This window comes from Pteropus medius, unplaced genomic scaffold (genome assembly GCF_902729225.1).
Source record: "Pteropus medius unplaced genomic scaffold, Ma_sr-lr_union100, whole genome shotgun sequence".
Classification (NCBI taxonomy): domain Eukaryota; kingdom Metazoa; phylum Chordata; class Mammalia; order Chiroptera; family Pteropodidae; genus Pteropus; species Pteropus medius.
The window spans coordinates 1579459-1591675 of NW_024355990.1; the positions used below are offsets into that span (position 1 = coordinate 1579459).

Consider the following 12217-nt stretch of genomic DNA (forward strand, 5'->3'; position numbering starts at 1 on the left):
TTAACATCACGAGCCCGGAGGGATCGGCCAGCAAAGGGCCCAAGACCAAGTCCGGGCACCCCCACACTTAGCCGTCCAACAGCACAGGCGTCTGGGGAGGGGGTTAGAGACCTCGGAGGAAGACCTGAAGGCACGCAGGCGAGGGAGGAAGGCCAGGGGTGCCCGCGGCATGCGGCCCAGAGGCCACACGAGAGAAGCACCCAGGTCTCGCGCAGGGAGAGGGCGGTCTCGGTGCCCTGGGACAGCCCACCGGGAGGAGACCGGGAGGCTGGAGGTGAGCAAAGGGAGGGGGCAACCGGGTTGTAACGTGTTGCCGTGTAGCCTTTCCGGTCCGTGCCGTGGGTGAATGCATCTGCCGCTTCCTCCAGGCTCACCCCGAGCATGGCTTCCAAGGCAGGGCGACCAGGCCCGGAGGTCCAGGAAAGGCTTCACCTTTCACACCCACACGTCCTGCTCCCCTGTCGCTGCAGCACATCTGCCGAGGGCTCCCTCTTGGAGCAATGGCTCTTGAGCTCCCCGTTTCCCGCCCACCTACACGAAGCAGAGGCTCCACCAGAGACCAGTTACCCCACAGGCCCACGCTCCGGCGGGACAAGGAGCTCCGTGGAAACTAGAAAGTTTGGCAGTAAACCATGGGCAGCAGAGACAGGAGCATCTGTTCCAGCCACAGGTCTATGAACAACGCATGCTGAACTGTAATTCAAATAAGCCTGGTTCTTTGAAAATTATAAGCCACAAATGCCATTGATGCATATCTGTATCGCTCACTACACACAGAATTAACCAAACAACAAACTGACTTGATAATAACCATATTAAACTAACAGTAACTTAGTAATTAGAACGGAATAATAGAGCATTTGAAAACCAGGGCCGATTCAAAACAAAGACTGTGGGGTCCCCCCGAGAGTGGCCGTGTGTGCCACTCCACGAAGGGGACACATGTTGAGCGGCAGAACGCTTACAGGAGTCACCGGTGAACTTTAGCAAGGATCTGTTTTAGGGACCCTGAGCAACCCCAATAAGTAGGACAGCAGTAAGTAACCACTAATATACACATAAGTGAAAGTATCTGCAACTGTACCTCGACCGTGGGAGGAAGCGAGGGCTGAGCGCACTGGGCAGTCAGCGGTCCACCGGGGGCGGCCCACGGGGGGCGGCCCGCACGGGGCCCGCACGGTGCCCGCACAGGACAACCGGGCCAGCACCTGCTGCTCTACAACTGTGGAGGCCCCTCGAGCACAGGGAGACAGCACGGCCTAGACACCTGCGGGCTCCAGACCCCTAGAACCAGAGCGGCTGCCTGCAGTTGCTCTAAGGGAACCCACAGCTGGGTGACCACCGGCCAGAAGCAGCCCCACAAATGGACTGCTTCATGTTTTTTAACATCTGAATCATGCCAAATGTTTGAAATTGGAATACTTCACATTAAAAAAAAATTTTTTTAAAGGTTTCCAGTTCTTCTCAAAGAAAAAAAGAGCAAGAGAAAGGCCAGCCCCCGCCACCCCCCCAGTGGCTGTGCTCACTGCTCCCCAATCCCCTCTCCCGAAACCCAGACACAAGTCAAATGTCGGTGGCCATTTACCTTTGAATCTGTGTCAGGATTCTTCCTATATCTGGCCTGTTTCATTCACTTATGTTACCTTCCAAACCTTGTCATCATTTGAATTTGCAGCCTTCGTCCTACTAGGGTGTGCTGAAAAGGTCCCCTTGGGCCTAACTAGGGGAAGGAGACTACTAGGAAGCTAAGACCCAAGCTCCCACACACTGAACCCAGACTCTTAGCTGCTGAGTTCCTTCCTCACACAACATTTGCAAATGTCAGATACAGCAAACTTTGCCCCTCCCACCCCCGCTCTTTTCTAAGTAGGAATCTCAGTAATTACTCGGGCTCTCGAAACTCTTCTTTCTCCTAATAACCTCTGAAAAGCTCATCAGGAAATGTTGATCTCTTGCAAATTAATGTTTTAATTAAAAGGTCAAAAAATATATCCATTAATCAGTTTTAATAGTTTGAGCATGGGTTCAGGATGGCAGAGGAAACCACATTTCAAAAGGAGGGGGAGAAAATGCCATCCGAATAGAATTTAAAAAATGGATAGACAGTAACCTTAAAATAAAATTTTTTATGTATGCCAAGTAACCACAAAAGCTACTAAAGACGCCATGAAACAGACTGCATACAATCTCTTCCAATGACCATCTCTTTTGGTCTCCTTAAACCACTTTGGGCTGAAACAAATTTTCCTAACCTTTAAAAAGTAAGCCAAATCGATAACTGAAGCACTGGTTACCACACTGACTTACAAGAATTACCATAAGGGTAACCTTACATATGTTTGACATCATATACTAAGAAAGATAATCTCAGATAAACACATTCATAAGCCCAGAGCAATCACAATGCATTGTAACCCCAACTATCCCCCTTATACCACCGAAATGTTCAAATAAATAAAGACAGTCTTGAAGAGGAAATAAATCACAAAAATACAAATAAGTGTGCACAGATGAGACAGTCCCACTCATTTGCTTTGGAGACCCAGAAACAGATGGTAGTTGATTAAGGACAGAGCCAACAAAACTGGCCGTTTTCTTTCCTACTACTAGCTGCTTGTGAGTTGCTGTCCACACTCCAACACCACGGGGACCCTCCTAAAACCTCGACCCAAGTTCCAACCCATCATACTAGAACTCGCTACTAGAGAAATTCTGTTTCCGAGTTACAGCAACATGACACCACATAAAAGGAGGAAAGTCTGGATTCAAGACAAATTGTTGAAGTTCATTGTAACTTTAAAATAACTTTGCATTAATTTGTTACTAGCTGAACATTTGCCAGTAATCTTGTTTCCTGGCACACTGTGAGACTTCTGCACTTAGCCAAGCTTGGACTAAGGAAGTTAAACTAACCACAGCAGCTTAATTAACCACGTGGGTACAAGTATTATATCTCAAGCCGTCTTTCCTCTAGAGCGTGTTAATACTTGCAAGCTGTATTTTCCAACTTGCTTGTTAACTTTTATTATCTGAATCAGAACTTAGTTTGAATTAACACTATCCAGTGAATTACTAACCAAAATAGCCAAAAACTGGAGTCTGAAATGGTTTGTGCTTTTTAGTTGACTTGCAACATGTGGCTGGGAGAAAAAAAAAAATCGCAGCTTTCCCAAGGACCCGCGTTTGGCTCCAAACTTTTTTTCTTCGTTGGAAAAACTATCAAGGTCCAAGGGGCGCGGACGGAACCCACTTACCCGATCTTTCATCCTCCAGCTCTGAGCTAAGGATTTGGAGCCTTCGATTTTCTCACAGTGCCTCTTTTTCATAAAAGCCAAAGGCAGGTTCCAGTCTGTAAGGTCGGCCTCGTCTTCCTCCCCGAGCCCCAGAAGAGGCGACTGCAGCATCTCGGACTCCATCAGGGGGGGTGGGGGTGGGGGAGTCCTTGGCAGCAAGCGCTCAAGAACCTCCAGCCTTAAAAACTAGGGTGCACCAGAACGGGTGAAATAAGAAATAGGAAAAGGGGGAGTAGAAAGAGAAATGGATGGCGAGTGTGCGGGGACCGTCACTCGGGCAAAAAGTCTGCCGAGGTCCTTCTTCCGAACTCTGAGCGGGAAGTCGGAGGGGGTGGGAAGAGCCGGGGGGGAACCGGGCAGCCCGAGGAGCTCCGTCCGCTCAGACGCACGCGGCCCCAGGTCCCAAGCCCCTGGCTGCTCCGGAGGCCGTCCGTTCCCGGAGGGGCTGCGAGCCGAGCTGTCAAAGGCGTGCGGGACTCGAGGCCTCACGATGACCCTGCTCTCGGCCTCCAACGCCTCAGCCGATCCGAGGACAGGCAGGCCGCCCGCTCTCGGTGCCGGTTCGCCGCCTGGGCTGAGGTCTCCGGCCGAAGGGAAGAGGTTCAGAGCGCCTCGGGTCTCCTCCTGCCACTCTCAGCCCTGCGGGTCCCGCACTCGCCGGAGCTGCTGCAACCAGAGCCAGGATCGGCCCATCGTGCTCGCCCGCAGCCGGCTCCCTAGCCCCGGGGCCGCGCGGCCCGGCCGGCCCTGACCTTCGGCCCCGTGGCGCTCTCCTGCCCGAAAACGAGTCCTGGGAAACAGGCGACACGGAGCCGCGGAGAAAACGGGTAATGTGGGGTTACTGGGTTTGGGGAGTTTTGCCCTCTGGTTTGAAGCTACAGTGAAACTCCTCTCATCAGCACATCAAGGAGGACGCCATATTGCCAAGACCCAGCATGCATCGCGACTTACGGCGTGCCTAACCGGCCAAACTACCTCAGAGCGTTGTCCACGCTTCCCGGGATGCGGTGAGAGCTGTTTTTGCTCCCCCCCACTTTGTTACTATGGTTACCACAATTCAGCTTTCCCGAGTTTATTGCGGTGTGTTCGCCGCATGATGCCAAAGTCAATCCTACAAATGAAACTATGTTAATTTAATTAATTTTGAAAAATCTTTTTATTATTACAAATAGACCAAGGTTCTTCTGAAATGAATGAAAGGAATCGACCTCCTTACTGTTTTCTTCCAGATTTTGAAAAGGCAGCAAAAGCTTCAGAAAAAACCATTGATAAAATTACAAAAGAATATGAGTTTTTTTGTTAGGTTTGGTTTGGTTTGGTTTTTTGTGCGCGTAGTATCTTTCACCGTATCAATTAGATTTTCTTTTTAATTTGTTCAGGGAACACCAAGAGAAAAAACAATTGCAACAATTACAATTTTATGTTTAATCCATCTTACTTTCTGAGCCATTTATTCTTATTTTGAAAGAGATTCATCGCAAACAACTAAGAGCTACAGATTTCTATGCGTGGAGGGGTGCCTCCTGCATTACAGTCTCTACTTCAGCAGGCATGCTTCTTTACATTGTGTGGAGAACTTGTTAGGTGCAAAAGGGAACATAAAACCGAACCAGCGTGCCGTCAATAAATGTCGTGTCTGGTGAGACACACAGTGACCCTGAGACAAAGCCAGGCAGGGAGCCGGGGCACGTCTTCTTCCCTTCCCCTGGCACACTTGGCTCTGAATCTCGGCTGTATCACTTTGTGTTTCTGTGGCTTTGGTCAATCCCTTAACTAGCTCGGTCTTAGTTTCCCAGCTATAAAAATGGGAGAATAACATCCACCTTTGAAGGATAAAATTAATCTGTGAAGGTGCCTGGTATCCGGTGAGTCCCCCGTGTAATGCTAGCAATGATCTCTGTGTAGCTGGAGTGAAATCTAGCAGCCCTGTGTGCTTACCGGTCTAAAACCTCAGGCGGGGCTCTAGGAGATACCCTGTTTCTCAGTGTGGTTTCCCAGGGCTTTGACACAATGTGGCAGTCCACATCAAAATCCTGATAGCCTTTGTGTGTTTCTTTCAATATCTGAGTGAATAGTGCAATCCCAGATCTTTCTCAGCTAGCACATAGCAAGTGTTTAATCAAAGTTCTTGGATTAAATCATTATCCTTTCAAACATTCACTCAATTCTTATATCTCTGTGAGCACAATTCTTCCTTTAAAATTCAGGGCAAAATCATCCAAACCCACATGGAAGCTAAAACCTTCCTTTTCCTTACTCCCTGTGTTTTTTGGCATAATATCCCACAGTCACCATCAGAAAGCTTCAAGACCACGGGGTCCTGAGAAGACCCTGTCCTCACCTGAAGGCAATGTCACACAACTCCTGCTGCTGCCTTGTCAGCCTGCAGCACAGGCTGGTGAAGGCCAGGGTCCCCTCGGCTACAGATAACTCTGCTCCAGGCACTCTTGCAGGAAGCCACAGCTACAGAGAAGGAGCAGCATTAAACCTGTCCATTCCTAGCTAGCTCTGTGACCTGGGAAAACCTACTCACTCTGTGTGAGACTCAGTTTCCTCACCGTAAGGTGTGTGTCACCTTGGGAAATCCACTCAGCTCAGTGGAGGTAGTGAAGGAGGCTGTGGAACGCAAGCTTGGCAGGTTGTGAGAATCACTGGGGAAACTATTTTAAAATAAAGTTGCCCGGATCCCACCCCAGACCTGCTGAACCCCGGGGAGAGCGGGGACAGGGTTGCAGGATCTGTGTTTTTTCGATCAGGTAACACTGGTGATAGCTTAACACGAGCCGGGTGTGGGAACATTGGACAACATTTTCTCTCAGGACGTTAGACGATATTATTTTCTAGTGATTCCGTTCCAGCCACACGGTGGGCCGTCAATAAATATTTGTACTGAATAAATGAATACTGCGAAGCAATTATCCAATCTTCCATCTAACAAATCACACTGGACTCACCCTCTACGGTTTTACAAATGTGACTCAGGACCAAGAGGCCATTTGGGGTCCACGCCTGAACTGAGGATCAGGACACACACTGGTCCCCGACCCGCCCCCAGTTCCTGCGGACATCGATCGGCAAAGAAGCTGCCTTCTCCGTCCTCATCACCACACTGGGGACATGAGGGACTCGAAGAAGCTCAACCTCTAAGGGCACTCAGGGTCAAAATTCTGTGATTCATGTAAAAACCGGAAAGGGGCCAGTGATAGCCCAGCTCCCAGCCTGAAGGTTCAAGAGTGGGCTTGAGTCATTTCGTAACATCGTGACATTTAAAAGAAACCTCATTCCGATGTGTCATGGTGACTCTATTCAAGTCCCAGATAAGCATTCGGAAGTGTGGCTCCAGGTTTCCACAAGGCAGTGAGTGTCTGTGACTAATGACAGGCTGCAAATTCAAGGGCTGATCTTTCTCACCTGGGTGATCCTATCACCACGGCCTGTGATCTGCTGGCGCTGGCGGCTCCAGTTCTTCACAAGCAAGGACGTCACCTGCTTTCTACAAAGCCTCGAAGGAAGATAGTTTAATTTTGCGAACGGGTTTTTTGAATCTCAGATAATGCACGAACCCGAGGGTGTTGATGGCATTCTGCTGACGGTGACCATCGGGCGACAGACGTGGGATTGGGGCTGGAGAGGGGCTTTTAGGCTCAACACCGATCTGAAACAGAGTAACCTTCGACCCGCCTGCGCAGAAAGGGGGACCTCATCCTCGAACGCGAAGGGGACCAGATGACCCCTTCCATCCTAACTCCCGCTGCTTGGCAAATAGAAACCAAAGATGCAAAGCGAGTGGCGACAGATTTACAACCCCGAGTGTGCTGGTCGAGTACCACAGAGGTCAGGGGTGAACGTGGGGCGGGGGCAGGGAGGGATTGGGGTAGAAAAAGCTCTGAATAAACGCCCCAGTACGGCAGGTAGCACGTTGCCAGGGAAGAACTAAGGAGACTGCGTATTCACAGCCTCCGAACTCAGCCGTCGGCCCAACCACATGGGACCTAACGTGTCCTCAAAACACAAGATCGCAGCCCGGGCGAGGCAGCCCGTTTGCCGGCGGACGAGCTGCGTTCCGTCCTCCCACACTGCAGTTTCTGCACTAAATCAGTCAAGGGCACTGAATGTGTCTTGTCATCAAGAATCGGGATCAAGATCGGAGGTCAGGCAGCTCCTTAAAACCGGGCGCAGGGCTCAGGGGCTGTCTTCCCCACCGGCAGACCGGCCGGCACCCGTCCTTTCCACAGAAATGTGTGCCAGGTTAAAAGGAACCCAAATAAACTACGTTGCTTGGGTCTGAGCATCATTACTCTGTTTTGAGCAAACTCCAAGCCACCCGCTCTGCAGGTCAGGTGTCCCGTTGACAGAGAAGCTAGAAGGGAAGTCACCGCCTCCGGCATCACCCTCGTCAGAAGCGCGAGGCTGCAGGGGCCGAGCGGGTCTGTCTCCCCCTCCACCCAGCTCGTCCGTCTAAAAACACGAGATGTTTCTACACGTGGTTTTGCCCGCTCCGGCAAACCTATTTTATTTATTTTTCGTACCGAGCACACTTCGGTGGCTTGGGGGGCCACGGGGACGGAGCCTCTTCTAGCACAGACTTCACCCACGACTCCCGTTTCTTTCGGAACCGAGAGCTTTTGTCCAGTCGCAGCCTTGAGGAGCCAGCCACAGACGGGGCCGGGAAGGACACGCGCAGAGGCACGGGGACAAAGTGCGGCCTTCACAGAAACGTGGCCTTCACCCCCAGCCCGTGCCTTCCCACTCTGGGGGCTGTTTTGTGTAGGACCCTGTGGAGACTGTCCAGGGAATCTAGACCTTGGAGCAAGGAGAGGCCGCCAGGCCTGGCTTTGGCACAGGGGCCCTGAGCGGCAGGTCCAGGCTTCGACTGGACCAGACGCCACTGTCCGCTGCCCTGGAGGCTTCTCTGTGGAGGAAGGGCAGAGGCCAGCGCCTTTCCAGGTCACGAGTTCCTATAGTGCGAGCTCCCTCCTTCCTTACCCCGGACCCTAGAGGTAGAACCCCCAGGGGTATGGTCTATGCCCAGGGTGCACAGAGAGTTTGAAACGGAAAAAAAAACAAAGGGAAGCTTTTATGACGGAGACTATATTGAGAAAATTTGTTATCCAATAAAAAATATGCAAGCTGAATTTTATAACCTTTTATTTTAATCGTATTGCCTACAATAAGATTCTACCTTTATGAAAATACAAATTATACAACCAACCATCTCTTTCTAAAGTCTTTTTAAACTCTCCATTTGTTAATGTATGTAATGTTCACATCTCATCAATGATTCTCAGGTTCTCAGCAAACACCGGTCCTGGGGGAGACACGGCTCTGCCTTTAATGGGGGGATTAGAGAATGTGCCTGTAACTAGAATATTATAATCCTGATGGTGGGTGTTTGTGGTGAGCCGAGCTCTTTCCCGAGAATTAACTCATTTAATCCTACTAATAACCTCATTTAAGGCTCCTGTTTTAGATCCATTTTGCCAGTAAGGAAATTGCAGCCCTGAACGATGAAACGGCTTTCTGGAGCTCTCTGCCGGTCAGGGCCGGGCGCAGGTCCAAGCGGCACGCAGACCTCGGTTCCGATCCCGTCTCCATGTCTGAGACCCTGGGAGAGGCGCCACCTGCACCCCAGCCCTGATTCCATGTGCGGAACAGGGAAAAGTGTGGTTCCTAGTCATAGAGCTGTTGAGGGGGTTAAGCGAGCTGACGCGGGGCACACACAGCCAGACTCCGTGAAGGCTACCTGTCACGAGTGACTCTGCTGTAAGCAATAAATGCCATCTGGATTGATTAAAAAGGCTTCATGGAAAACAGAGCATGGAGGCCTGGCCCTCGAAAAAAACAAAAAACAAACAAACAAAAAAAAACGGATTTCTTCTTTTTGAACGCCTTTAATTGTTTCTCTAAATGAAAACCTCACACGCGAGGCGGGAGAGAGCTGTAAGAGCAGGTGTCTCGTTTTCTCAGGAGAGGTCAGCGGATGAGGCCGTGATCTGACTTTTGAAAACGGAAGGAAGACCCACGGCCACGTGGGAACGGTGAGGTGAGGATGAGGGAAAACACGCCACACGCGTGGACCAGCTGCTCCCGGGCACAGGTGGCAGTGGGCAGCGGTGACGCATGGGGCGGGGGTGACACGTGGGGTGGGGTGACAGGAGGGGGTGACGGACGGGGGCAGGCGTCACCCACCCTCCCTGCATTATACATCCCGAAATATTGTTTGACATTTTAAAAAGTATCACACAGTACTTTGACAGTTTTTCTTAAATTTTAAAAATAAAAGTAATAAACAGTTGCTGGAGGAAATTGGAAAATGTCAAAAAGAATTTTTAAAGAAACGATCGAAGTACCCCGTCACTCCGAGGCCCAGAGCGACCGTCGCTGTCATTTTGCGTGTTTCCTCTTTGCCTTTTCTTTCTGGTACACATAGATAGATTTAAATTCCTATTTGCCTTTTACATTAAAAAAAAATCACACTGTTCTGAAACAGTTTGAAAATAAGGAAAAGAACAAAGAAACACTTTTAATTCCGTTGTCCAGACACGGCCGCTATTAATATTTCTTTGGATAGCCTTCCAGGATAGATCATAAATATGTATTACGAATAGACGTACTTATTTGTATAGTTTTGGCAAAAAAAAGGACCATTCAATTTCATATAAACAGCACCATTTAAGTGTTTCCTTTTGTGACCGGCCTTCTTCACTATGGCAACGCCATTTGTCCTGTGCTGATTTCCCAGCATTCTCCACAGAGCCATGGTTGGGGTCCACACATACCCCTGGGGCAGTCAGTCGCTGGAGAGGGAGGGGGGAGGGGCAGCCCAGAGAGAAGGGGTCCCATTTTTTTATTCTTGTTTCGTGGGCGCAGCCCTTGGAGCTGCAGCCCCGACCTCCGTCTGGTTTAATGACATTCAGCAGGCTGGACCTTTGCTCACGGACACCCTCCATTCATTCCCAAAAGCATCCTGAGGGACCTTAAGCCAGCACGCACAGCCTTCGGGAGGCTGCTGAGTGTCGACTAGGCACGAACTGAAATAATTATTATGATAACAACGGCTAACTCAGAGTGTACTTCCTCTGTACCAGGTCCTGTTCTAAGCACACGCATGTTAACTCAATACCCACGACATGCCTATCGTCCCCATTTTACAGATAAGGAAGTTGAGGCACAGACCAATTAAGTGACTGGTCCAAGGTTACACAACTAGCAGCGGCAGAACCGGGATTCAAACCAGCACGCTGAGCCCGGGGCAGAGGTTCACAAATTTTTTGGAACATCAGAGTCACTAGGGGGTTTTCAAGACCATGCCCAGTTTGCACCTCGGCCATTCCAATGGCAGGGGACAGTAGTCCCAAACAGCGGTCCGGAGTCCCCAGGGAGGTGTGGGACCCACCGCCTCGAGGCCTGCGTTCTGAGCACTGTGTGAATGACACGCGGGCGTTTGTTGCCAGCCCGCCAGTGCCACGTGGAGCGTGAGGCGGGCTCCTGAAAAGCGAGTTTCAGTCAAGTCTCGGATCAATATGCCGGCTGTGGGGACACGGCCAGGGCGTTTGGCCACACTCAGCTAGGGGTGAAGGCGGGGTCTGAGCGGAGCGAGCTGGTCAGAGAGCCAGGCGGGTCGCCCTGGGGGGACCTGCAGCGCTGGTTCTCAGCTTTCTCCCCGATGCCATTATCAACAGGGCCCCTCACGCCCTCAACCCCGTCCTCACCTTTCACCTGCTCTCCTGAGACCCTGTACTTCTCACTCATCACACGCATCGCCGCTCCAATCAAACGTCCGTTGTTCGAATGTCCCTTTCTGCAGCCAGGTAGAAGCTCCATGAGGACCGAGTCTTCTCGTTCTGCCCCGTGGACAGCACAGAGCCTGGCGGACCAGTGGACGCGGTATTTGCTGGGTGACTCGGATGAGCAGGACCCACGGAGCCGCTACTGGAAGCGGAAACGGGGGCAGGGAGCAGCCCCCACAACAGCTCAGGGCCCAGGCACACTGGTCACACGTTGGGGCCACAGTGGTAATGCCCGACTCTGTGGAGGGAGCGGCGGTGGGGGAGGGGCGCCCCGGGCATGTGTAAGGCGCTCCCGCCCCACCTCAAGGAGAGCATCCAAGGAAGACTTAAAGGGCCAGGGCTTGGGGCCACGCCACCTGGATAAGAAAAGCGACTTTCTTTTGAGTGCCTAAGTGAGTGAGACGGGGCGTGGGACCTGCTTTGCCTGTGAACCTTTATTTTATCTGTCTTTGATTATTTCCTTGTATTCATTAAGTTATGCTCAGTGCTGGACCTCTCCAATCTCAATTGCTTCCCACGCAACAGCTCAATACAGGTGTTTGGGTGACCCCGAGAACACAGGCCCTCTCCGCCTTGTTGGGCCACCACCCCCAGGGACACCGGGGGTCCCCCGAGACGTCTGCTCCCAGCCGGCAAGAGTGGCTGGAGGGGACCCGAGGTTTCTACGGGTCAGGCTTGTGCCCGATGTCACCGCCAGCTGCCTTCTGTTGGCCACACTTGGTCACATGCCATAACTACCCTCAAGGGAGCCTGGGGGATGTAGTCCAGGTGCCCGGGGATGGGGGATGGGGCATGGCCTTGGATATATGTCTCTGGGGACACAACTCAACCCACGAGGAGCAAAGGGCCTGCACTTCTTAAAGGTCCTCGAGGACTCTCGCATTGTTCCCAAAAGACCATTGCGACTTGCAGACAAACCCGGGGTGCAGGTGTCGCCCCACCTGCCCCGAACCGAGGAGCAGTATTTTGGTTTTCTTCCTTAGTTTCATTATCTCCGCTTTTGTGAATTTGGCACGCGAACGATGGTGTCTCGTTCTTGCTTCGTTAGAAACTGCTGAGGAAAGACACAGAAAGCACAGGAGGGGCTGAGGGATGCCGGCCGTTCGCTGCGGCTGGAGGACGGAGCACCGGCCG

General features: G+C 51.4%; 1 protein-coding gene across 3 annotated transcripts in view; it reads right to left on the minus strand.

Moving 5' to 3' along the window:
• The window catches only part of RPTOR (regulatory associated protein of MTOR complex 1), a 204266-nt gene extending 200041 nt beyond the window's left edge, over positions 1-4225 (minus strand). For 2 of the 3 annotated variants that reach the window (XM_039859512.1, XM_039859511.1), the window contains exon 1: positions 3255-4182. In XM_039859512.1, coding sequence (XP_039715446.1) covers positions 3255-3416 — 162 coding nt within the window. In that variant the 5' untranslated portion in view covers positions 3417-4182. Of the gene's footprint in view, positions 1-3254 lie in introns of all 3 variants that reach the window. The other variant, XM_039859510.1, reaches the window with a different exon arrangement.
• Positions 4226-12217: the final 7992 nt, after the last annotated feature.